The 27,575-nt window shown below is 37.3% G+C and overlaps 1 protein-coding gene and 1 pseudogene across 2 annotated transcripts; both read left to right on the top strand.

Moving 5' to 3' along the window:
- Positions 1-1,378: 1,378 nt before the first annotated feature.
- Positions 1,379-26,985, top strand: TMEM41B (transmembrane protein 41B). 2 transcript variants are annotated; one of them, XM_027579523.2, is made up of 8 exons: positions 1,379-1,517; positions 1,639-1,761; positions 13,502-13,619; positions 15,901-16,029; positions 20,797-20,890; positions 21,536-21,640; positions 22,808-22,946; positions 25,312-26,985. In XM_027579523.2, the coding sequence occupies exons 2-8, from the start codon at positions 1,641-1,643 to the stop codon at positions 25,479-25,481; spliced, it is 876 nt and encodes a 291-aa protein (XP_027435324.1). In that variant the 5' UTR covers positions 1,379-1,517; positions 1,639-1,640; the 3' UTR covers positions 25,482-26,985. The 2 variants fall into 2 exon arrangements, with proteins under 2 accessions (XP_027435324.1, XP_027435323.1); XM_027579522.2 differs by having other exon boundaries at positions 1,386-1,517; positions 1,636-1,761.
- Positions 2,976-3,134, top strand: LOC113915663 (annotated as a pseudogene).
- Positions 26,986-27,575: the final 590 nt, after the last annotated feature.

The following is a 27,575-nucleotide window of genomic DNA, read 5'->3' as shown; positions in this document are numbered from 1 at the left end:
CCGAAGGCAAAGGCTTAACCGACTGAGCCACCTAGGCGTCCCACTTTTTTTTATGTAGTGAAATATATCAAATATTTAAAAGTAGTTTTGTTTTACTTAAGACTTTATCCTGGTGGGGTGTCTGGCAGGCTCAGTTGGTGGAGCATGTGATTTTTCATGGGGTCCTGAGTTTGAGCCCCAAGTTGGGCACAGAGATTAAATTAAAAAAAATAAAAACAAAAGACTTTATCCTAAAAATATAAATTTAAATGCTTATGTAATTAATATTTTTGTTTTTTATACTTTTATTTTATTTTTGAATAAGCATTGCCCACATTATTAGTCTCTTCATAAACATAACTTCCTATGGTTGAAAATTTAGTAGTGAATTTATTGAATGGCTACTTAAGGTGTTGGCACTCTGTCAGCTGCTGGGGGATACAATGGTGAACAAAAGATCCTACCTTAGTAGAGCTCACATTGTAGAGGTGGCAGACAATGAACAAGTAAACAAAGAATCCAAATAATTACTGCTTTTAATGACGACCATGAAGTTAATAAAATGGGGAGCTACCTCTTAGAGCGATCCCTGAAGGTCTTAATATAAGTAGGCAGAAGTTGTGTACATAAAACAGTTCCCTTGAATAATCTCTCATAATTTACTCAACCATTCTTTAGGTGTTGGCACCTAAAGATTTATAATTTACCTTTATACTAATAAATAATGCTGTTAGGAATAACTCTCTGTATTCTCATTTCCATGGAATATTTTCTTAGAAATGTAATTACTGGATAGGAACACAGTATTTTTATACAGACTGCCAAGTTGCTTTCAAGAGGGAATTCCAATACACTCACCAATGAGTAAGTTAAATACTGCTCTGAGATTTCAGAGTGGAAAAAGTTAACAGTTAAGAACGGCACATTTGGGCTGCGCAAAAGGAAAAGCTAAATGAACTGACCTGGGTTTACTAGTGAGGGGCGGCAGGGTGATGAACAGGGAAAGCTTCTAAACCCATTTCTGCCACCCTGTGACCTTCACAGGTTATAGCTCCTCTCTGAGCCTTAACTTTCCTTAAACTCGGTAGGTTCGACTCAGGCTGTGTATTTTCCAACATCTTCAGATCAGACATGACCTAGACCCTGCAGAGCGAAGACAGCAGCTTGGGTAACTGCCGAAGTTGAATCAGCATTGGCCGCGAAACGCCAACTAATCACTCGCGGGCACTTCCGGCGGCCGGGACAAAGGGTTTGAAGTCTCAGGGACCGCACTTCCGGATAATTAAAGCTGCGCATTAGATGCCTGCGTCCTGCGCCACACCAAGTGACTCCGGTGCCGCGACTGCGCATGCTCCCTGCAGTCGCGAGGAGGGGCGGGACAGTGAATGGGGAGGGCCGGGACCCTGACTTGTCTCGCAGTTACTGGGCGAGCGTGAGCGCGCGAGGCTCGGGGGCGGTGCGGGGCGGAGCCTAGTTTGAGTGGGCGCTGTAGGATTCAGGGGAGCGTCACTGAACTCGCGGGGCTGAGGTCGTCTCAGGTGAGGTGGTCGCCCCGGAAGTGGCTGTGGCTGTGGCCGCTGGGTGTTGTAAGAAGCCTGCGGCAGAGTTGTTATTAAGGGGGGCGGCATCACCCCTCTTCCTCCACCTTCCCTGCAGCAGCCATGGCGAAAGGCAGAGTCTCTGAACGATCGCAGACGGGGGCACTCCACACGACCCCTGTGGGGGACAGGGCAACGGGGACGCGGGGTGTCACGGCGCAGAGCAGCGGAGACCACCTGAAGGGTGAGTAGAACCGGCACCAGAGCTGGGGCTGGCCCAGAGGCGGGAGTGTGCTGGAGGGGGCTTCGGGGTGGAAAAGACCTCAGTTGGCCCCGGGGATTTGCGAGGGGAAGGGGCCCTGCTGGCACCCAGGGGCGCGGGAGCAGAGAGGGTGGGGAACCTGGGCTTGGGACGCTGCCCACCACAAGGCCGACACCTAGGAGGTGCGTCGTAAATGCTGTTGTAGTTGAATTCGATAAAAGAACTGACACTGGTTTGTTTGAAGCTCAGGGAGGATGTAAGGTTGACAGTATTGAAGCTAGACAGAACTGGAAGGAACTTCAACACTCCTGCTTTATTTTTACCGCTGAGGAAACTGAGGCCCAGGGTGGATATGGAACTTGCATAAAGTCACAAAGGCAGATTAGTCAAGTAGTAGTTAAGAGCAAGGATTTAAGTATGTACCGGTGCCACTTCCAAGCGGCAGGAACACTTGGGTGTGAGTCCCTGCTGTACATTTATGACTTTGGACTTGTTATCTTTCAAAACTCAGCGTCTGAACTGTACAGTGGGGACGACAAAGATGCTAGTAATAACAGTATCTGCTTAGCTCGCCATGTGCATTATACAAAATAATTGATGTAAAGCATTTATTGTAATGGCTTATATGAAGTGGAGGCTAAATATTAGCCATTACTATCGTAACTGAGATCTCTCATTCTCAAGCTCTTTTGCATTACACCATTCTGCCATTTTTCAGGACTTTAAATATCTTAAAAGAAAGTATACCTGGAAACTAAATACTTTTATTACATCTTGGCATAGAGTTTTTCATTGCTTTTCAACAGTGGAAATGATTAAACTTTTAAAATGCTTTTTAAAAAAAGCCCATAAACTTGAAGAGATCCTAACAAATGTCCATTAAGTTGTCTTCAGCTTACACTGATGTGTTCCACCACTAGTGATGGGTAAGGAGAGGGTCTTTTAAGATTGTCTAGCAACATTGTAAGTATAGTCAACAATAAAGTATTGCACACTTAAAAGCATGTATTTATATATATGAAGATCTTATGTTTAAAATTCAGCTGAAATCTAAAATAGAATAAAGTTTTAAAAGAGTGTCCTGCAGAAAATGGTATTTTATTTTCAAATAATTTAAAATGTCTTCAGTCTAATTTGGCTTTTTAAGCTTTATAGTATTTGGGTATTTCTCCATCTTATAGACAGTAGGTCCAAATAGCTTCGCGCAGTGGCAGTATCATAGCCAATGAGGTTTATGCGAGGCGCAATTATTGCTAATTGAAAACTTTTCCCAGTAGGGCCAAATAACTCAAAAACCCAGAAATGAATTGTCTAAGTATAAATCCACTCTAAATTAAAGGAACATTGTTTTGAAGATGCTGCTATGGAGAGTGACAGTAATCCGAGGGTTTTCAGAAAAAGTATTTTCCGGGGTGCCTGGGTGGCTCAGTCATTAAGTGTCTGCCTTCAGCTCAGTCATGATCCCAGGGTCCTGGGACCGAGCCCCTAGTCGGGCTCCCTGCTCAGTGGGAAGTCTGCTTCTCCCTCCCCAACTCCCCCTGCTTGTGTTCCCTCTCTCATTGTGCCTCTCTGTCAAATAAATAAATTAAAAAAAAATCTTAATAAATAAATAAAATCTTTTGGGAAACAAAAGTATTTTCCAGATAGGGCATCCCTAAAGATTGTCATTTGGTTTGTGGTAGCATCAGTTGTTTATTACTGATTTTTGTTGTTTTAACCTAAAGCTATTCAGAAAATAAAACCTTGACACTTCCAAAGTGCTTTTATAATTATTTATTTTATTTTATCATTAGAATGACACATTCAGGACAATTATTTTTTTTAAAGATTTATTTACTTGAGAAAGAGAGTGGCAGAGAGGGGCAGAGGGAGAGATAGTCTCAAGCGGACTCCACAGAGAGCCTGACATGAGGCTTGATCTCATGACCTGAGATCATGACCTGAGCCGAAACCAAGAGTCTGATGCTTAACCAACTATGCCATTTTTTTTGAAGAAAATTATTTATTTACGAGAGAGAGAAATAGAGCATGTGGGAGTGGAGGTGGGAGGGCAGAGGGAGAGAGAGAATCCCGAACAGACTCCTTGCTGAGTGTGGAGCCCCACATGAGGCTCAATCCCAGCCCCCTGAGACCATGACCCAAGCTGAAACCAAGAGTCGGATGCTCAACCGCCTGAGCCACCCAGTTGCCCCTGTCAAATGACTTCTGTAGACTACAAATCTATTGGAAGATAGAAGGAGATGTGAAGGCATGCCTTCATGGAGCAGTAGGGTTTGGATTGTTAGAAGGTAAGGGGATTCTGGCAGGGGGAAACATTAAGCTGGAAGTTTAATGTCAGTAAAGAGATCAATTTGTTGGGAGTGGAGGATTTCTGTTTCTGTAGGAGATAAGGTTGGCCATGGATGGTCAAAATGGTGTTGGTACACAGGGATTTAAGTGCTATGCAGAGGAACTTTTTTGATCCATCTTGTTAATTAGTGATTCCCAGTGTTTTCTTTTTCTTCTCTGCCTCTCTGTTTTTGTCTCTGTCTCTCTCTCTCTCTCTTTTTTTAAGATTTTATTTATTTGACAGAGAGAGACACAGCGAGAGAGGGAACACAAGCAGGGGGAGTGGGAGAGGGAGAAGCAGGCTTCCTGCTGAGCAGGGAGCCTGATACAGGGCTCGATTCCAGAACCCTGGGATCATGACCTGAGCCGAAGGCAGATGCTTAACGACTGGGCCACCCAGGCGCCCCTCTCTCTTTAATTAGTGTTAGGAATTTGTTTTCTGGGCAAAAGATTTTGTAGATCCCTTACATGGTAGAGTTTGGTTACTTGTGTTAATCACCTGGTGATGTGATGTCATTAGTAACTACTTAGCAGCCAATATTCTGGATTACAATAAACAATTTTTGTTAATTGCATGTGGTATTTAGCTTGGCATTCAAAAAGATTACAGGTTTTGGAGAAGAGATAAAAATTTAGTAATGGGATGCCTGGGTGGCTTAGTTGGTTAAGCGTCTGCCTTCTGCTCAGGTCATGATCCCAGGGTCCTGGGATCGAGTCCTGCATCGGGCTCCTTGCTCAGCGGAGAGCCTGCTTCTCCTTCTGCCTGCTACCCCCCCTGCTTATGCACGCGTGTGCTCTCTCTCTCTGACAAATAAATAAAATCTTTAAAAAAATATTTAGTAACTCTTGATTGAGAAATACATAGTAATAGAATGTTCCTATAAATTCCATGACACTTTTTTTTTTAAGGTTTTATTTATTTGGCAGAGAGAGACACAGCGAGAGAGGGAACACAAACAGAGGGACTGGTAGAGGGAGAAGCAGGCTTCCTGCGGAGCAGGGAGCCCAATGTGGGGCTTGATCCCAGAACCTTGGGATCATGACCTGAGCGGAAGGCAGATGCTTAATGACTGAGCCATCCAGGTCCCCCGACACTTTTTTTTTTTAAGATTTTATTTATTTATTTGACACAGAGAGAGGGAACACAAACAGAGGGAGTGGGAGAGGGAGAAGCAGGCTTCCCGTGGAGCAGGGAGCGCGATGTGGGACTCTATCGCAGGACCCTGGGATCACGACCTGAGCCGAAGGCAGACGCTTAACGACTGAGCCACCCAGGCGCCCAATTCCGTGACACTTTAAATGAATTTGTATTTTTTTAACTGACACACCTACCTAACTTTGACAAATAGTTGTCACTGTGTGTATGTTTGAGGTATTTTACATGCTACGTGCAGTGTTTGGTGCATTTAGTGGGTCCCTTGCTATGACTGTAGTCTCTCGTCTCACATCTTAGCCTTATAGACTGAGGACCACTGTGAAGACTTGAGCAAGGCAATAACACTGAAAGTCTAATTCTTGAATGATGAGGAATGACATGAAACAAGACAAGAGGTAGAAGCACTTAAGAAGCTTTTGATCTAATCTATCTGCAAGGGTGCCAGGACCAGGGTATTTATTTTCTTCTGTGTTATTTGTCCTGGCTGATCTATTTATTAGCAAGTCATAGAAGTTTTCCATTTTGATTTAAGAGAACTCTGGGATGCCTTGCTGGCTCAGTCAGGAGAGCATGCGACTCTTGATGATCTTGGGGTCGTGAGTTCGAACCCTACATTGGGCATAGAGATTACTAAAAAAGAAAAACTTTAAAAAAAAGAGAGAACTTGTAGGGCTGTGCTTTTCAAAAATAGAGGTCATCATCCTTGTTAGCAGTGTGAAATCAATTTGATGGGTAATGATGAGATATTTTTAAAAATGGAAGAGAAAATAGAGTGCTTTGCATGTAGTAAGGCATAAGTATTCTTTGAATTTTATTTTTTAGTTTTATTGGTTTTGTGTGTACCAGTTCATGATACAAAGTTGCTTATCGTGGTTGCAGCCAAAAATGTTTGAGAAACATTATCTCAAAGTTGGTTTTACTGCTTTTAGAAGACAGTATTGTTCAAACTTGGATAATAAACCCCTCTCAGATGCCTGTTCTTTTTTTTTTTTAAGATTTTATTTATTTATTTGAGAGAGAGAATGAGATAGAGACAGCATGAGAGGGGGGAGGGTCAGAGGGAGAAGCAGGCTCCCCGCTGAGCAGGAAGCCCTATGCGGGACTCGATCCCGGGACTCCAGGATCATGACCTGAGCCGAAGGCAGTGGCTTAACCAACTGAACCACCCAGGCGCCCCTCAGATGGCTGTTCTTGATCCTGCCTTGCTCATTTGGTTCAATACATATTCTTTGAGCATCTGCTGTGAGCAAGGTACTGACTTAGAGGAAGAAGGAAGCTCTTACTGATAACTGGGAACTAAGACTAAAGCTGACATCTGATGACAGCTAGACATCAACCAAGGTGTTAGTACAATTTGTTGATGCCAGTCTCAACCCAAATATTATGTATCAGGATTCTTGTGTTTATCATCAATAGAAAATATAATTGAAACCCTTGCTGAAAGGAAGTTGATTGATTTATATAACTAAAAAATTGAGAGATTAAGTGGGATTCACTGACTTCAGTCTGGAACAGTGGCCCAATAATGTCAGGATCTGATTTCTTTCATATCTTTAATGTCAACTTTACCTTAAGGTTGATTTCTCTTGAAGGTCCAGGTAAGTTAAATGCTTCCTTGATAACTTTGAGAATCTTTTTCCTAGCATTACCAATAGAAGTCTAGATATTCATTCTGATTAGACTGTCTCAGATAATGCTTGTTCTTGAACCTTTGGCTCAACCTGATTCATGTTAGACACCTAAAAAAAATGGGAGTAAGAATGAGGCTAAGTTAGTTTTCCCAAAGACATAGATCTCTGTGATGGATCACTCATGATTTTTCTCTCTTTGTGCTCAACCATCTTAGTGAAGAAGGTGAACTTGTAGCACTGATTTTGGGTTTGATTAGATTTAAGAAAAGGGTAAGGATTCCACTCAAAGGTGCTGCTTAAGATGATACACTGTGGAATCCAGGCTGGACGTGGAAGGAAGAAAAGTGAGGGGCCCAACAGAAGGGAGAAAGTGGAGGGAGTAAGCTCAGGAAGAGAATAAAGGTGATCATGGAATGTCATATTGGGATTTAAAATGTCCAAGGTAGAGCAGTCTCAGGGGATGTGAGAACTTAGTTTATATTGGAAGTAGGTGGCTAAAGTTGAATAGAAATGAAGGTCTAAGAATTTTGAGGCTGGGTGGATCATCTAAATGGATGATGAATCTTTTAGGATTATGAAGTTTACTATAAGCTTGATCTCAGCCTTCAGTGAATGGAGGGGGGGAAGCATGTGAAAGTGGTTAGATGAGAGTGAGGGTGTGTGGATTGAATGGCAGCACTCTTGTAGGGCATAAGCCTTAGAGAATGAGCCTTTATACAAAATTGGCATTGGTGTTTCTTCTACCTACCAACATGCTTTCTCTCTGTGTGTGGTCTTAATAGTTATTTGTATTTTATAGTTATCTTAGTTGTTTGAATTTATACTTGATACTACCATTTTTTATTTTTAATAATAAAAAAATTCTTAAGCCCTTGAGATAAAATTTACTTCCAAAAATATCGTAGTAGATTCTTGTGACAATGAAAACTTATTAGAGTCCTGTAATGAGATGAGTCTTTTGCTTCTTCATGGTAGGATCAAGTAGGTTTAGAAAACACAGTGTTGAGAACTAGTAGATCTGATCAGCAGTAAGAGTCATTCCTAAGATCTTGCAGATTTAGGAAGATTTTGCTTTTCTTTTCTTTTTTTTTTTTTTAAGATTTTATTTGTCAGAGAGCGAGCACAAGCATGGGGCATGGCAGGCAGAGGGAGAAGTGGTCTCCTGGCTCAGTGAGGAGCCTGATGCAGGACTTGACCCCAGGATCATGACTTGAACCAAAGGCAGATGCTTAACCGACTAAGCCACCCAGGCCCACCAGATTTTGCTTTTCAAAAGGTTTTGATATGAAAATAATAAGAGAAATAGGGAGCTACTATAGGGCCATTAAGGTTATGATTTTTCAGAAAGGATAATGCATATTAGGAGTTAGAGAAAAGGTGCTCTTAAGAGGAAGAATTGAAGATACAGGGTGAATGGAGAAGAGACCGTTCTTGGAGCAAAATCTGAAAGGAAATATGTTAGCATTTAATGCAAAGATAAGGAACAAGGGAAGATAATTTGGGGAACAGATCTTGAGGTAGAGATTGGGGAGCTCACTAAAGTGTAGAAGCAGTGTCATTGTTTGAGAATAGATGAAGATAGAATTAAAGGCTTGAAGAGACTTGAAATAGCCTTTTTAGAGAGTGCTGTGAAAGGATTATTGTTTGCCAGTCGTAACCGTAACTGAACATAGAAAAGCATGTGAACCTGTTGGCCAAGAGAACATTATGTTGACTTTCTGTAACAGTACCTTTAGCCTGGAGGAGGTTGGAAAGCAGATAATGGGATAATTCAGACTGGGAATTACTATGATGGAAGATTTGAAGGTTAATGAATATATAAAGTACTGTTGTGGGTAGCTCTAAATGCTAAATGACATACATCCGATGCAACCGGGAGGAGGCACATTATAAATATGCATGCTATACAGTTAGATGTAGAATTATCATTAAAACAATATTTTCAACTTTTATCTGTTTAGAACTCTAAATCAATTACATGCTAGTCTCTGGACTTAATAGAATTATACTCAAGAAAAATTGTTGACTCATAATAGCTAACAACCCCTAGTTAGCAGTCACCAGTTAGTGTGAAAGAAAGGAGAGCTTCAATATTGAATGTCACTGTGTTTTTTGCATTCTTATCAGTTGTTTTCTATGTTACTATTGAACACAATGCTTGAAAAAGTTTGCCTGATTTTATTTTTTTATTAAAGATTATATTTATTTATTTGAGAGAGAGAGAGAATGAGAGATAGAAAGCACGAGAGGGAAGAGGGTCAGAGGGAGAAGCAGACTCCCCGCTGAGCAGGGAGCCCGATGCGGGACTCGATCCCGGGACTCCAGGATCATGACCTGAGCCAAAGGCAGTTGCTTAACCAACTGAGCCACCCAAGCGCCCCAAAAGTTTGCCTGATTTTAAAACATGCAGAAAATAGGTATCAGGTTAAACCTGGCAGTTAATTTTATTCAAATGTCTATATATTTCATAATCCAACTGTAAGACAACAAGTAGCAGTCAGAAAAATGTGTACTCAGGGACCACTCAGGGTGGTTTCTGTAGTCCAGTTAAACGTTGCCTGATACCTTTCTTCCCTGTGACCCCTTACTTAGGACTGGTAAGTTAATGGGAAGAAAAATATTATAGTTTAATTTTAGAGCTAACATGCTAAATGTCTTATTTAATTTTTTGAAATATTTTATTTTTAAGTAATCTCTGTGCTCAGTGTGGGGCTCAAACTCACAACCCTGAGATCAAGAGTTGCACGTTCTACCAACTGAGCCAGCCAGGCGCCCCTAATTTTTAATTTAAGAGAATGATATAACCTATTGAAATCTTTAAAAATGTATTTAGCTAAAAAAAAAAATGTATTTAGCTACAGTGTGGGTTAGAAGGCTGTAAACTCTTCTCATCTTTCAGTCTTTAACCAAATTTCTACCTGCTCTGTGAATCTTGTCTCCATTACTCCAGCCCAGTAATCTTTTCTATATACTCAAAACCCCTTTGTGCCATTCTTTGGGAATCTAGCTAATGTTGGTATCATCTTCTTAAAAGCAGAGACTGAGCAGAACATTTTGTACATAATAGATGCTCAGCAGGTGGTCCTAAGCAACTACATTTGAGTGCATACCTTGCAGAGGAGAAATCCTAAAGAAAAGTACCAAGGAAGGGGTGGGGTCGTGGTGGTGGGGAATCAGCCCTTTATCCTTAGCAGTAATTCTTGTGTCTACAAATATCTTCCAGATGAAAAACAAAAAAAGCAGTGGTTTTGAAGAGTTTAAAAGATGCCCATAATATTAAATTATTTGTATCAGTCTGTTTTGTACTCTGGACTTGATTCAAGCAAGGAAGTAAGTGAAAAGTGAAGGCTGAGCAAGTTAATTCCAGGTAGATTTAAAATGAACATGCCTTGGGCACCTGGGTGGCTGGGTTGGTTGGGTGACTGCCTTCGGCTCAGGTCATGACTCTTAGAGTCCCGGGATTGAGTTCCGCATCTGGCTGCCCGCGAGTCTGCTTCTCCCTCTGACCCTCCCCCCCTCGTGCTCTCTCTCTCTCCCATTCTCTCTCTCAGATAAATAAATAAAATCTTTAAAAAAAAATGAACATGTCTTTAAGAAGTAGCAGACCTCTGGAAAAATTGTACAGACTATATATGTGTTAACATGTCTTTGCTTTGATATCAGCCCAAGAAAACTATGCCCAGGGGCGCCTGGGTGGCTCAGTCATTAAGTGTTAAGCGTTTGCCTTCGGCTCAGATCATGATCCCAGGGTCCTGGGATCGAGTTCTGCATCGGGCTCCCTGCTGAGCAAGGAGCCTGCTTCTCCCTCTCCCTCTGCTGCTCCCCCTGCTTGTGCCTTCTCTCACTCTCTCTCCCGTTCTCTATCAAATGAATAAATAACATCTTTAAAAAAAAGAGAGAGAACTATGCCCAAAACCTTAAAGTTTATATATTACTCTTACTCCTTTTCTGGTAGATTACTTCTTCATTTAATAAAGTAGGAACATAACATTTTAGCCTTGTGAGAAGTTTGTGTTTCAATAGATTTTGCTATTTAAAACTACATTTTTGGTTGAATTAGTTTTAGTGCACACTGATATTTTTGTAACTTTTGGCTGATTACTCCTTTCTTTTTAGGGTAAGTAGATATGAGTTCTTAAATTCTCAAGACGTGCATTGAATTAGGTATCATAACCAGGGCAAAGATATGAACAATTAGCATTTGTTATCATAAGATTCTGCAGAGACCTTTTCATATTTGAAAACCACCTCAGATGTTTAAAGTCTCTGTTTAATTTTCTATGCTGCAAAAAAGCATATATATAAATATATTAGTGGATTAATGAACTGGAATATTTAGTGGCAGGCATGCCTGGTTTATTACTCCATTGAAGGCATCTTTTATTTTATAATCCTATTCCTTCCTGCAGTAAATTTTAGAAGTGTGAAATGAGCAAGTAAGTTTCTATTTGTGACCTGGTTTTTGAAGTAAAGTCCTCTTGTAGATTCAGATGATAACAAAGTAATGTTTAGATTACAGAAAATTGGAAAAGATAAAATTTTTTAAATTTAGTGTTCACAAAATACTAGAACTTAATAAACCTAATATTGTTTTTCAGAAAGTCTGCTTTAATGACCAGGTAAGAATAATTTATATCTAGTATATCAAGCACTAACCTAAGCAACTTGTATTTCCACAGAAATTATGAGTTGATTATAAATGGATATTAAAGAGCTTTAGAGATATACTTTATGCTATTCGGTTGCTTAGGATTTAATTTTTTTTAATAGGTAGTGTAACCTCCTTAGGGCTTCTGTTTACTTACCTATGAGATAGGTAAAGTGGGCCATATTGTTTCCTCTTAAGCTTTAATGTACATGCAGATTACCTGGGTATCTTATTAAAATGCAGATTCTGATTTAGTAGTTCTGGGATGTTGGCCTGAGAATCTGCATTTCTAACAAGCTCCCTGGTGATGCTGATTGATGTAACTCACATAGTACACCTTGAGTAGCATGGAGCTAGATGGTTTCTCTTGCTCCATGTTCAACATAGAATTGAGCAAAATCTTACTAATTCAGTTGTAAAATATATAAAACTACCATAATGAGACAAGGGAAAAAATGAAGTTTATCTTTTAATTAGTGAAGGCTTTTTGGTTGAAAGGAGCGGAAATAAGTTTAAACCAGTTCCAGTAAAAAAGAGAATATAGAAAAAAGAATATAAGAGGCAATCTTACTGGCATTCATGAGCAAGGAATGAAATATAGCCAGGCTTCAAGGAAAGTGAGAAAGTTAGAAATCAACCAGTTTCTCTGGGTTTATGTTTCAATCTCCCATCTTATATTTTCTGGTCCATGTCTTTGGCTTTCCATGTTGTTATCTGTGGCTTTCACTGCTTGACCTTTCAGCCTCAAGACCTACCACCTCTTGACAACAGCATCTCTTTGTTTTAGTTCAAATTTTCAAAAGAAAATTTGGTCAGCCAATAATGAAGTGTTTCTACTTGACTCAGGTCTCCAACCTTGAGCAAGTTAGCCTTCTGTGTTTGGGAGGGTAGAGGGTTGGAATCATACTGTAATAGGGCCAATGAGATAGCCCCTTTGGGGGGAAGGGAAACATGGGAAACATGGGTTAGTAGAACAGTCAATGACACCTGTCTAATACACCTTTATAAATGTTTGTGAAGAAGGATTTGTGAAATTAATAAGTACAGGCATTTGATTAGGATACTTCATAAAAGTGTGTATAAAAGTTATATAGATAGTAGTTAGGGGATGGGCATAGTGGTAGATCCATCCATTTAGTTTTCAGAGAACTAAAAATAATTCTTATTATAGCATTCATATGTTTTTTTTAATCCCCTGAGTGTTATCAGTATATACACGGGATAATGGCAAATGTAGGCAATAAAACTTGAGCCACCCACTTCTGCCTTTTCCCCAGTGAGCACTACTAAGGTATCTTAGCTTCCCCACTATTTAATGCTTCCTGGTAAAAACAGCCTTGCTCATTCTTCTGCTTGCTGGCTCCTGGATCTCATTCCATACTTTTATCTTGCATGTAATTTTTTAAATAACACTAAGATTATCTTGTGAGGGAATGTAAACAGATTCTGCCATTCTTGGGGTCTCGGAGAGCCACCGAAAACATTTGAGACTCAACTATATTTTGAAGCCCTCAGTGTAAAAAAAAAAAGCATGACATTCACCAATTGTACTAGTCACTCTCTGGATCCTTACGACAGTTGAAGTAATTGCCCTATTACCTCATTTTCCCTAAGAGGCCATTGTGTCTATGCTGTCAGCTCCCAATATAGGTAAACAATTTTGAAAGTCAGTGATAATATTTATTCCCCTTTGGCTTATCAACAAATCAATGCTTCAAATTATGGTGTTCCGTTTTTTCATGCTTCTGAAACGGATATATCCCTCCAAAAGTAATAGGCCTGGTTAATAAATGTCAAATACAATAGTAGTTAAAATTTTCTGTTAAAACAGTGTTTTGGACAAAAGTGTGAACAGTTTTTTGGGGGAGGAAAGCCTTGAAGGAAATTATTTGCTGACTTGGAATACTGTCTTTTTAAAATATTTATCTTAATTATAGCCTTTTTTTTTTCCCCTTTCAGAAAAAGCCTGTGCAGAAGCTGGGTCAGCAAGAATGTCACTTCTTATATTGGTGTCCATTTTCTTATCTGCAGCTTTTGTTATGTTTTTGGTATATAAAAACTTTCCTCAGCTTAGTGAGTAAGTATACAGAAAGAAACTGAAAAATGTCTAGACATTTATCGATAAAAATGGATTAAAAGTTAAACTAATCTTAAGCAACAGAACTGTCATGGTGATTGTATATCAGCTCTCATGGTTTGTAGCAAGTCCATATTGACACTGCTATTTAAACACTCCTTTCCAAATTTGCCTCTTGATTTTATCTGTGGGGTTTCCTAGCAATGCTCTTCTAGTTAAAGCCTCATTTTTCAAATGGCTTTCAAATTAAAAAAAAAAAAATAGAACCACATTAAGAAATACGTTTTTATATCATGATCATGCATGCATGTGCCTGTCCCCATCCCCTGCTCACTTGCATACATCTATACATACAAAATTAAGTTAAAGTTTCATGCAACAGGTCATGGTCTCTGATAGTTTCTAAATTATTCTATTTAATTTATTTTTTAATGCCAGTAGTGACGAAGCAAACTTCTTTTAAAATTCATAAAAGATACTGACGTGCGGTTTGAAAAACATTGATGCTCTTCTTCTCTGCCTTCCCCCCCTTTTCCGTCCATGTTTTCTCCCTTCCTTCTTGTGGTCAGTTTCTGTCTGCTTCTACTCATCCATTTCCATCCCCACCACATCTGTCTCTCCTAGCTCTTTTTCTTTTCCCTGTGTTATGAAAATGATATGGTCTGAATAGGTAGTTTTCACAGTGAAATGGACTTTATATAAACCTTGTATATCTTATCTGCGATACATCCAGAATTTCTTAGCCAAAACCTTGGGGTGAAATGTGTTTCAGAGTTTAGAATTTTTCCATTTTGGAAAGACTACATGGAATAAATGCTATGTAGTACCTCCAGCAAGATCTGGGGCAGCATCCTGTAATCAAATACATTAATATTTTTGCACAGAAATGGACATCATAAAAGACTATATGAATAATAATGTAAGTGTGAGTCAACTTTTGCTGACAGTATGAAGAACTTTTGATTTTCAGAGGTTTTTGAATTTTAGGGAAGAGATTATGGACCTGAAACACACTTTAAGGAGGCAAAATATCCCAGGGCTGTTTATTATTTTTTATTATTTTTATTTTTTTCCCAGGGCTGTTTAAACAGTAATACCATCCTTGTGTAATCATAGATTACGCAAAGGACTACTAAAATGTAGTTAGATTTTCAACACAGGGCCAGACTGGTGGGGTAATGGGTAACTGTGAAATGTGATTTCAAGGTGTTCGGAAGTTCCTGTTTTCCTCTTAACTTCCTTTTATTAACAATTCCTTATGCTTGAAATTTTATAGTTAAACTTATTTTTATTTTAGTACTTTGATTTCTTACATCAGTGTAAATGCCTTTGGGAGGCTAATGTTCTATTGATAGGTTAATATTAGTGTGATTGAATTTTAGATCCTTTCTGGTTTTGATCAGGGAGGAGGAAGTAAAGAGCTGACTGAAAGAGGGCAAGAATATAGAGTATAGATTGAGATTGTCTTTGCTCTCAGTCTGCTCTAAGAATGATAACATGACTTGTATATAAGAATGCTATTATAAACCTGTTATGTTCTGCTTATTTGTGTCTGTGCGGGTGTATACATATGTGCACACCCCTATAATGAGTTTTTTAGTTTTTAAATTTAAAAATGAAAAAACACATTTTAGTTTACCTGCTATCTTTATAGAACATAGGCAGCAGTCTGTCATTGTTCTGCAAGATCAGTTGAATTTTATCATGTAAACAAATGGGCACAATATACATTAAACACAGAGGTAAATTATTTGAGGCTTTTATAAGCAAGAAATCATTCAGTTCCAAATATAAAGTAAAATTAATAGAAAAGGAAAAATGTTTCTGTTTTTATCTTAACTTTGAACTGGGATATTCCAGAAAAGATGTGAACTGTAAATCACCAAAAATTTTACTTAATTTTAGTTTTAATTAATTATTGACCTTAGGTTATCATGAGGATTACCCAAAATGATGTTAAATATGTTTTAAATATGCTAGTATCAGTAGTTCACTTCTTAATTCAAAATTTATACCAGTGTTGGAGCAAATGCTTTTAACCTAATTTAGTCTGGGTCATCCTGAACTTTCATATATAGATTGCAGGTCTCATGAAATCATAATAAAGCATTAAAAACAAATAATGTATAGACTTTTGAACTTAAAACTTACAAATTTATGGTTAATATTCAAACATCAAATCATTTTGGATAAAACTTCATGTTTTGAACTTTGATTTTGGTATTAATTATCTTGGCAAATTTCTGCTTTAAAATTTTTCACTTTAATTTTATTTCTTTAGAGAAGAAAGAGTGAATATGAAGGTTCCCAGAGATATGGATGATGCCAAGGCTCTAGGAAAAGTTTTATCCAAATATAAGGACACCTTTTATGTACAAGTACTTGTAGCTTATTTTGCTACATATATTTTGTATCCTTTTAACTGAAAAAAAAAGTTTTTTAGTTTTATTCAAGAAAGAAGTTTTAAAAGTACTGTTTAGTTATGCATAACTTTTTTCTTTTAAAAATTATTAATGCAGTGTAATATTTAATAAAATATAGAAAAATTAAAATGGAAAACATTCTCACCTTAAACCTATCTCAACTCAGTTATTATTTCTGAATATTTATTACCAGTTCTTCTGTATTCTGCTTATTTTACTTATAAACATTTTCCTTTCCTCTGTATTATTCAAGATAATTATTTTATTTATCTATTTAATTTATGATTGTATTAGTTAATTGATTACTTTAGTTATTTTGAATTAATAGTCACCACAGCATAATTTAAAAAAATGTTCCCTTAGGTTTGAAGATATAATTTGTATTTAATTTTTTACTTTTCTACTTGTCATGTTATGAATCTTCTTGTTCATGATTTTTTCTTCCATTTAATGATTTCTTTGTAAAAAGGTCTTAAGAGGATAATTAGTCAATTCAAAGGATATGAATTTTTAAAATAATTATTGGTATGTATTCATTTTATAGAAATATATGTTGTATTAACTAGTCAGGAAAATAGCTTTAGCTTTATTCATCCTACATATTTTCAAATGGCTTATGCTACTGGTGATTAATCTTCTAATTTATGGGCTTTAACTTTAATCTGATTTTTTGTATTTTTTATTTTAATCCAGCTTATTTTCAAACCTTGTCAGTTAATGAAAGACATTATCGGGGTGCCTGGGTGCCTCAGTCGGTTAAGTGTCTGCCTTCAGCTCAGGTCATGATCCCAGGGTTCTGGGATCGAGGCCCATGCTGGGCTCCTGGCTCAGCAGGGGGCCTGCTTCTCCCTCTCCCTCTGCCACTCCCCTGCTTGTGCTCTTCCCCCCTGCCCCCCCCCCCCCGGGGTCAAATAAATAAAATCTTTAAAAAAAATTACCTCTTGATTTTGTAAAGGTAATCATTATCTCTTTTAAACCACCATTTTTATTTTTATTAAAGATTATTTATTTGAGGGAGCGCTCATGGGGGGGGAGCAGAGGGAGAGAGGTAGAGAATCTCTTAAGCAGACTTCTTGCTGAGTGTGGAGCCAGGTGCAGGGCTTGATCTCATGACCCTGAGATCATGACCTGAGCTGAAATCCAATCAAAGGCTTAACTGAGCTACCCAGGCATCCCCCCAACCAGCGTTTATTTTTAAAAAGTTAAATTAGTTACTTTGTGAATTCTCTCAAACTATTTTTTTTCTTTTTTCTCTCAAACTATTTCTATTTTGGCTTCCTCTTTTATTTCCTGAATTGCTTTTGGTTATTGGACTTCTCAATTAAACCTTTTTCTCCTAAAATTCAGTAGCATTTTCTTTTCTTGGATTTAGATTAGATTAGATGCTATATACTTAACATGTATATATGTTTCTATATTTGCCTCCTTATACAAATGTTTTGAGTATATACTTAAGCATTCTGGACCAGTTATTCTCAGCATAAGCAATTTGTTACAGGTACATTTACAAAATCTTTTGCTGACGATATAAACATTACTCCTTTATCCATCTAGCGAGAATACATTTTTATTTAGGTAGTGTACTGTATGTAGGAACTTTGTCATTATTTATTTATTGTGAGAAAAGATCCAATTAGGGAAAATTTAGAGAATGAATCATTATTATGCACTTATCTTTCAACAAGTTATTTGGCAGCTATTTGTAAAGTAATTTAATAATATATAAACTTTTAAGAAATCCATAACTGCTGCCTTTTCCTACTAATTCTATTTTGGAACCTATCTGGGAAAACCATAGTGTTAGACTTAAAGTTATTTTGCCTTTATACACTGTACCCATGAATTAAAATATTTTCCCCAGGTAAGATAAAAACTTTGTTCATTTTTCTCATTTGACTTTTATAAGGTTTTTGGGAACAAGGCATATAGTTTTTGTTTACTTTGGAAAGTCATTTTGTTTTGCCCTATGCCTCTCAGCTTTTGGGTTATTAATTATATGCTAAGTAGAAATCTAGTGTTTTTGAGCGTTCAAAAGGGGAACAACTACTAGAGCAATGGGGAATTACAGGTAGAGACGTGGCACAGTTTCATTCTAGTTGGAGCAAGTCTAGAGCAGAGCTTGTAAGCACAGGGCATGGTTAAGAAGTGATCGGGCATTCAGTTTAGTTGGAGTTTAGGGTATGAGAAGGGGAGGATAGAGAAATAAGTTTAGGAGGATAGGCTAGACACTGCAGTCTGTAGAAGACTTTGAGTACCAGACTAAGGAATTTAGAATATTCATTTGGTATTGGGTAGTCATTGAGGACTTTGAGTAACTTGAAAAGTTTCTTTTATTATGGAAAACTTAAAATGTACACAAAAGTTGAGAAAATCATAATGAACTCCCAGGTACCCATCACCCAGCTTCAACAGTTACCAATATTATGCCAGTTTTGTTCTTGTTGGTTACCTTTCTTTGGCTTTGTATTTTTGGCCTTTTTTTTTTTTAAAGATTTTATTTATTTATTTGAGAGAGAGAGAATGAGAGATAGAAAGCGCGAGAGGGAAGAGGGTCAGAGGGAGAAGCAGACTCCCTGCTGAGCAGGGAGCCCGATATGGGACTCGATCCCGGGACTCCAGGATCATGACCTGAGCCGAAGGCAGTCGCTTAACCAACTGAGCCACCCAGGCGCCCTATTTTTGGCCTTTTGAAAAAAAGAGAATAGGTAGAGGACCATGTTTAGGTTGGTAAAGGAAGAAAATATTTGCTTTTATTTAGGACATGCAGAATTTTAAATATTCAGATAGAAGGATCCATACCCAGTGTTAGTCCATAGGGGACTGGTTGAATAAACCATGGTAAATCTCAACACTGGAGTAGACTCTGTAGCTATTAAAAGAATGAGAAAGGTCTCTCTATGCCATTAAGGCATTATTACCCCCAGGCTATGTCCTTAAATGAAAAGAGCAAAGAGCAGAATAATAAGTCTGTATGCTGTGTTTTATCTATAGGAGGACACACACGCGTGCAGATATTTTGTTTTGTTTTTTTTTTTGAAAAGAAAGGATATCTTTTTTTTTTAAAGATTTTATTTATTTATTGACAGAGAGAGAGAGAGAGAGAGACAGAGTACAAGCAGGGGGAGCTGCAGGCAGAGGGAGAGGGAGAAGCAGGCTTTCCGCTGAGCAGGGAGCCCGATGCGGGGCTCGATGCGGGGCTCGATGCGGGGCTCAATGTGGGGCTCAACGTGGGGCTCGATCCCAGGACCCTGGGATCACGACCAGAGCCTAAGGCAGACGCTTAACAACTGAGCCACCCAGGCCCCCGAGAAAGAGTATCTTTAAAAGCCAATAACAGTGGGGCGCCTGGGTGGCTCAGATGGTTAAGCGTCTGCCTTCGGCTCAGGTCATGATCCCAGGGTCCGGGGATTGAGTCCCGCATTGGGCTCCTTGCTCCTTGGGAGCCTGCTTCTCCCTCTGCCTCTTCTCTCTCTCTCTCTCTCTGTCTCTCATGACTAAATAAATAAAATCTTTTAAAACAAAACAAAACAAAAAGGAACTATCTTAAAAAAAAAAAGCCAATAACAGTGTTTACCTATGGGGAGAGAATGTGATACAGGGATGGAGGTGAAATTTCTCTAGATGTACTTCATTGCGTAGATTTGACTTTAGAACCAGCTAAATATTTTACATAGTTTTGAAACCAATCAAATCAGAATGAAAAAAGAAACAGGAAAAAAAATCATTATTTTTGGCTGGGAGGAAGTGTCAGTAGAGTGGTGCATAGGTAAGTCAGGTTGCAAGGGGACATGGAAAGAGTCTTCTGTGAGGAAGTGAAGATGAGATGCAGTAGCTTGATAGAATACCTTGGTCAAGGAAAGCCTAGGTTTTCTTGAGATCATAGGCATCTGAGCAGTTTCCTACAGGAGGGATCCTGTGGAAGAGCAAGAAGCGAAAGATAAAAGAAGCCAGGAAGAAGACAGAGGAGATTGAGATGAAAACATGAATAAAGTGGGAACTAGATGAAAAGAAGAGTGAGAGAATGAGGAAGATAGAAATTTTAAAGAAGGGTAGATGTTGAGGGAATTCACTTAGTCTGACTGACTTGTAAGTTAATCATGTTAAGGGGTTTTAAAAAGGTGCCAGGGGTGGGCGGGGCTCCACACCAAAACTGGGAACAAGAGGGAAGTAGTAAACAACATAATTCTGTTTTAAAAATAAGGTTTGTGATTTTTACTATATTTTATAATCCCTATCCTTTTTTAAATCAGTAGTGAATTGAGGTAGATGTTTATAAATTAAATTAGAGCAAGTAATTATTAAACCCTATATGTACCTAGATTTCCATGGAAATCATGTTTCCTGAACACATTTAGGAGTAAATGGAATGTATTAGAGAAGCATATTTATAAGATTACTGGAGACATTCTTTGTTCTATTTTTTTTTTCTTTTGTTCTTTTCTTTTGCCAAAGTGCCCAGTTCTTTATCTGGTACATGTCGGATATTTGTCTTGGTTTTTCTTTTAGTAACACACTCTTATTAGCATTGTATTTATGGTAGTGCTAGCAAATGGTCAGTTTAGAGTTAAAGGCATTATAACTGAGTTGTAGGTTTTTTTAACTTTTAGATATAATTTTACTTTATTAATACTGAGATATGGATATAATCTTATTAATATAACTTCTATATTGATGCTTTTTTCCCTGAAATGTTTGATTTGTCTTTTAAAAATTCTATTTTGTTATGTTTTAATCCTTAACTTAGAAGTTAACAGCTTGCAAACATTTGCTATCCCGGGCTCTATATTTCTCAGTATACTCTCAGGGTTTCTTTATCCTTTTCCGCTAGCCTTATTTCTTGTTTGTTTGGTAAGTATATAAAATGAATTTGGGAGACTAGAAAAAAGGTAGCTTTTGCTAGAATGATGAGGGAGAAGGATGGCAGCTAATCCCACTGGTCTGTGTAAGCATAAACTCATTAGTTGTAAGAGGTGATTAATGTTAAAGTAATATCTTTTAAGTCCTCCCATAAGCAGATGTTATAGTTTGTTTTTTTCCTAGAACAGGGGCATCACAAACGTAATTGCATTTATAGGCTCTGTTTTAGCCTTCCTTCCTATTGTGTTTTGTAATTCAAATAGTCCAGGAGTGTTGGTGGGCACAATGAGTTAAGTCCAGGGCTGGGGGTGGTATTTTCAAGCATAGCAATTGAAAAAAGAATTGGCTTTTTAAGTTTCATTCTTAGGCTAGATGGTATCCTTAACTATTTGGATATAGTCACTAAGTTTAATCACAAGTGCCAGTTAGTTTCAGCTGGTCTCATTTTAGTCCTAATTTGGTCTGAGGAAGGACCAGATCAAATGGGTTCTTGTTCTCTGCACAAGAGATGTCATGCAGAGTATCCTCCCTTAACCCCAAAAGAAATATACTAGTTGAGCTTTTCCTTAAGTGAATATATCCATGTGACTAAGATGGAAAAGTACACAGTGCTTATGGCTTCTTGTTGTTTCCTAGTGTTCTGGACTCGGTGCCTCATTCTGCTACATGCTCTCCTATTTAGTTGGGAGGCCAGTTGTATACAAATACCTAACAGAGAAAGCAGTAAAATGGTCACAGCAGGTAAACATGTATTTTTAAGTTATTTAACATAATTCTTTGGCTAATTGGGAGGTCAGTGTATCAATGTATAGTCCCTATATGAGTTAACCCAGACTCAGGGCTTTAATAAAAATGATCTTTCGATCTAAGTAAATTAAAGTGGTAGGCAAATAATGAATGTTAATCATTTCAAATATTAAGTTTCTGTACTATAACAGTAGTTTTAGTTCTTCATTCCCAGTAAGTTCATTCAGAGCAGAGAAGTCAACGTGTCTGTGAAAGCATTCACATATTTGGACACCCTGCTTTGTGTTGATGCAATCCACTCTAGTGGGTCACTGAAAAACTTGTATCAGCCAATTCCCTGAATGCATTTCATCAGTAGAAATGACTGTTCCCTTCAGTCAGGATCTCTACAAAGACAAGCGATGAGAAATATAAGCACCACTACACAGAAAGGTCTAATACGGTGTTGCTAAGAAAATCTTCTTTTTATAAAGAATTAGAAGAAACAACCTGTTAATTACATCCCAGAGGAATTGAAGAAATCATTCTGCCTTACCCTTACCCTTTTGCTTTACAGACAAGGAAATGAGAAATTAAAAATTTCACTGCAAATCACCGTCATTATTTGTAAAGCAAAATCTAGAAGTATAACCTATAATCAGTGCTTTTATTTAACTGGCTAAATATCTCCATATACTTGTTCAATCTCATTTATCTAATGAATGAGTCACTTGTGTAGTGTATATCATAATAACAGAAAAATAAAGATTAAATTGGAGGCTAGGTTTAGTGATGTACTGTACTAGCCCTTTACATTGTAGGAAGTTAAAGGCATTAAAATATTAGTCACCTGATGTGTATCTTGTATATAGTTTTAAGTTTCATTTTGCTCTTTGAGGTGTAAAGGTCATTGTTGAGCTATATTAGCTAGGCAGATGTAGAACCATCTTCAGTAGTGTAACATTAAGCTATAAGTACGATTAAAAAAAAACTCATTTAGCTCTGGTAAAGAGCATGTGATAAGTAGTTCATTGTCATTTTCAAGCTCCTTTTTTGATCATTTCTGTTGGATAGATTCTGAACTATCAGGGAATGAGAATTTGAAATAAATATTTTATATTAAGCAACTTATTTTCAATATTGGCCTTATCTTGATCCTAACTGGTTTCTTTCTTATGGCAGGTTGAGCGTCACAGAGAACATCTCATTAACTACATTATATTTTTGAGAATAACACCATTTCTGCCTAATTGGTTTATTAATATTACATCCCCTGTGATAAACGTGCCGTTGAAAGTTTTTTTTATTGGCACTTTTCTAGGTAAGTTCACGCTGTGTTAGAACTCGTTGTGTACATACCTAACAGTGTCCAGCTGGGCTGGTTTTCGTGTTCTTTGCACACATGCCAGCACCACATATAACTCTTGGGCACAGAGCCTGGCATACGTAAATAGATACTCAGAAATGTTTGTTGGATTGTGTGAAGTATTTTTTTGTTACTTCTTTTAAAGAAGTGTACTTTCTATTGGATATATTTGTAATCATACAGATTTGAGCAAGACTTTATTTAACGGGGCGCATGGGTGGCTCAGTTGGTTAAGCGACTGCCTTCGGCTCAGGTCATGATCCTGGAGTCCCGCGAGTCCCATATTGGGCTCCCTGCTCGGCGGGGAGTCTGCTTCTCCCTCTGGCCCTCTTCCCTCTTGTGCTCTCTCATTCTCTCTCTCAAATAAATAAATAAAATCTTTAAAAAAAAAAAAAGACTTTATTTAACTCCATTCTCTCCCTTGGTGGGGAGAAAAGAAAATCAAGGTGCCCTTTTTGAATAATTTACTCCCTTGTCTTTTAATCACATATTGAAATATTGAACTTTAATGTTCAGTAGAAAGTTGATCCTATTTTTATTGACATCAGTATTTATTATGGGCATTACCAAAAGTATGGGGGAAGCAAAGATTAATATGTTCTTGCTTTCAAGTAGCTGGCACTTAATTTTAAAATTAATTAGTGGAGGGACACCTGGGTGGCTCAGTTGGTTAAGCGACTGCCTTCGGCTCAGGTCATGATCTCAGGGTCCTGGGATCGAGTCCCCCATCGGGCTCCTTGCTCAGCGGGAAGCCTGCTTCTCCCTTTGCCTGCCGCTCCCCCCTGCTTGTGCTTTCTCTCTCTCTCTCTCTCTCACACAAATAAATAAAATCTTTAAAAAATAAATAAATAAAATTAATTAGTGGACATAAAAGATTCATTTATACATTTTGTGAATTCTGACGGTTCTTTAGTAAGAGTATTCTGCTTTTCTTTCTAATTTAATTTGAATTGTTTAGATACCAATGAAATGAACAGATTTCTCTTGTACTGAGTATCTGTTAAAGTTTAAGTTAGTACTTATAGATCTTGAAAAGAATAATCAAAATCAATATTTTGTTGCTACTTTAAAAAAATTCATTGACAATCTGAGCAGGGATAATTTTGGATTTTGTAAAATAATGTTACATTCATGGAATCAGAAGAGAGGATTTTTATGACTAGCCCCTTATTTTACAGGTGGAATACCTAGAGATTTAGTTAACTTCAACTTGGTCCAAAGTAATTTTTCCAGTTTGTTCTGGTTTTTAACAAAATGTAGTGCCACTTATGCTGTTGTATAAACTGCTCTTACTCATATTTTGAGTATCTTTCTATTTATGAGTATCTCCTACCACTTCATTTTTAAATATATTCTGTCAAGGATGAATGACAATCTACTCAATCTTATTTTTGGACATTTAGATTGTTTCCAGATTTTTGTTATTTATAATGCATTGATGAACATCCTTGAGACTAGATCTTTGCTTATATGCATTAGTATTTCCTAATGTTGAAATTGCTGGGTCAAACTACATTCTTTTTTTTTAAAGTTGTTGATAAATGTTGTAAATTATTTTCTGGAAATTTTTCTTGAGTTTTTAAATTCATTATCCTTCAGAGGTAGTTAGGAAAGCTTTAATTCTTTATATGGAAATAAATGTGAGGGGCTTTAAACTAAATTACATTTTTCCAAAATGGAGATCAGTATATTCTTTTTTATTTTTTTTTTAAAGATTTTATTTATTTATTTGAGAGAATGAGATAGAGAGAGCATGAGAGGGAAGAGGGTCAGAGGGAGAAGCAGACTCCCTGCTGAGCAGGGAGCCCGATGCGGGACTCGATCCTGGGACTCCAGGATCAGACCTGAGCCGAAGGCAGTTGCTTAACCAACTGAGCGACCCAGGCACCCGAGATCAGTATATTCTTGCAAGAAATTTTACACACAGAGAAAATTTTAACTTTTAAAAATTTAAATATGGGAGCACCTGGGTGGCTCATTCGTTAAGCGTCTGCCTTCGGCTCAGGTCATGCTCCCAGAGTCCTGGGATCGAGCCCTGCATCGGGCTCCCTGCTCCACGGGAAGCCTGCTTCTCCTTCTTCACTCCCCCTGCTTGTGTTTCCTCTCTTGCTGTGTCTCTCTCTGTCAAATAAATAGTCTTTAAAAAAAATTTAAATATGGATTTATTTGAATTAGTTTAAAATATTACATTATAATAATATATATGATATAATATCAGTGCTGTTATGAGTTCTGAGTATTTTTATGAAGATAAAGTATATTATATTACAAAATCTTACTTTTAAAAATGATTGTTTATGTTTTTATTTTTTTATTTTAGGTGTCGCACCTCCCTCTTTTGTAGCGATTAAAGCAGGAACAACACTGTACCAGCTTACAACAGCAGGGGAAGCTGTTTCCTGGAACTCAGTATTCGTTCTGATGATTTTGGCTCTTCTTTCTATTCTGCCAGCCATCTTCCAAAAGAAACTAAAGCAGAAATTTGAGTGAGAAATCATCTGGGTTTTAGTTTTCCTATCATCATCATCATCATCGTCATCTCAGGATTGGCAGGTTTATGTGTTAAAATCACCTCTTCAGTAATTCGAAATGAGTTTGTAAAATAAAATTTCCTATCACACAGTTAAAATAATGCATGTAAGTGGCAAGGGAGAGAAGAAAGTAAAAATAGAAATTGATACACTATGAAAAGTGCTGTCAGTTTGATATGTTATGATAGACACCTTCTAAATTACTACTCCAGGGTAGCTGGAGATAATTAGTAGTAGCGTAGTAGGAGATTCTTGATCCAGCTGATTCAACTTAATATATTTCATGAACTGGCTGTACACACTTACCCTTTACTTGGTCATTTAATGTTTTTCTCTCTTATCCCTTAATAATAACTAAAATAGGGAAAGCAGTTACAAAATTAGCAGAGTCTAGATTTTTAAAAATAGTATTACAGTTCTTGCTAATGTTAGTCTTCCTTAAGAGCATAAACTTGAAAACTAAAGCTCAAAAAGAGATTTACATTTTCTTTTTTTAACTTTGAGGTAATTTGTTTAGAAGCTGCATGTTGGTGGATTATCGAATTTGGAAAGGATCTCAAGTTCTATTTTCTAAATTTTATTTTTGTTTTTCCTGTTCTAGATTATCATGGGTTAGTCTGAAATTTAAAATTCTGGCTGGTCTATTGTCATCTTTTTTTCTAGCTTTCACAGTATTTGCACTGTGCATATAAAAATGGCGATTACATGATAATTGTATTATATTGGTGTTGATAATTTATATTCAGATAATATTTTGTTACACAGTTCCCTTTACTATCTCGAAATGGGATAAAAAAAAAAGCAAACATTCAAAGTATGCAGTTTTTAGATGATTAATTATATTCCTTTATATTTTGAAACTGAAACAGTGGCAGCACAACACTTAAGTAGTTAAATATAGTTGATTTGTTTCAATAACTGAAAAATTTACCTCATTTATTTATTAGTCTGGTCATTAAAGTATGTATTATGTAATTATCCTTTTTATGCATGATACACTTATAAGAATGCCTTATTCATTTTTATTGATGGCTTTTTTGTTTGGGACTGCTTTTGATTAATACAGTTACCCAATTTAGTGTTTTTACTTTTTATAACTCAAAGTAAAATTAAATTCTCACATGGTAACTACTGTATTTAAATGGTCCTAGAAAAACTAAACAGCTTTCTGCTGCTTGCTTAATGGTAATAACCTTTGATTTCTTGATTCTAGGACATAGCTGATCTATAAGGTAAAGTACTCTGTCAGTTTTACCTTCACCCAAGACTGTCATGTTGAAAAGTACTTTAACTTGGGAGAGACCCTTGTATGTTTTTATTGTGAGAGGAATGGTCATTCTCAAAGCCTGTTTCTACTACATAATACTACATACTACATAATATTTTTTCTATCACAGTATTAACAAATGGCTTTATTGTAAATACAAAGAAAATATATTAATTAATATACTATTCTTATGTCACCTGGCCTTTTGTGTGAAATTATTTGTCATTTCTAGCAAGGTTTTTCTTCCTTCCTTATTGACCAGAGATTGAGTGATACAGCTTTTGTTATTTTTACAAATGAACTTAAAACATAAGTCTTTTTGGACAAAGTTCACTAAATATTACTGTATAAAATGTAATTGTGTACATTTTTATCAGACTTTTAAAAATAAAAGTAAGAGCTTGGACTCAGGAGAAGCTTATTTACTCCAGTGTGTATATATTGCATTTACTCTATTCTCAGAGTATTATCCCTCTCCTTATCATTGATTCTTTCCTTTTGCTGATGATTCTTTTCTGAGTTTCTTAGAAAACTGAGCTGCCACTTAGGTGAGGTGTATTTTCTCCCAAGAGAATAGCGAGTCTTTTTCAGATTCATCATTATTAACTGTACCCTAAAAGCAGTCAGTGACCTATATTCGTGGATTTACAGACTTGGCCTGATACCAGATGTAGATTCAAGCTTCAGCCGCATCTTGAAGACTTTTACATAGTAATAACCACCAGAGAGCAAGTATGTATAGTGGAGAGGCGAGCTCGCTAAGAAGCTGACACACTGAAACTGTTC

Source organism: Zalophus californianus, chromosome 11, assembly GCF_009762305.2.
Source record: "Zalophus californianus isolate mZalCal1 chromosome 11, mZalCal1.pri.v2, whole genome shotgun sequence".
NCBI lineage: Eukaryota > Metazoa > Chordata > Mammalia > Carnivora > Otariidae > Zalophus > Zalophus californianus.
The sequence above is the reverse complement of the archived record's forward strand: the minus strand, read 5'-3'. Positions and strand labels throughout refer to the sequence as shown.

Excerpts from the sequence above, each read along its gene's own strand:
- TMEM41B (XM_027579523.2), top strand. The coding sequence starts at position 1,641 with ATGGCGAAAGGCAGAGTCTCTGAACGATCGCAGACGGGGGCACTCCAC. Across the intron at positions 13,620-15,900 it reads AACTTTCCTCAGCTTAGTGA|AGAAGAAAGAGTGAATATGA; the intron begins GTAAGTATACAG and ends TTATTTCTTTAG. Across the intron at positions 16,030-20,796 it reads TATTTTGCTACATATATTTT|CTTGCAAACATTTGCTATCC; the intron begins GTATCCTTTTAA and ends AGAAGTTAACAG.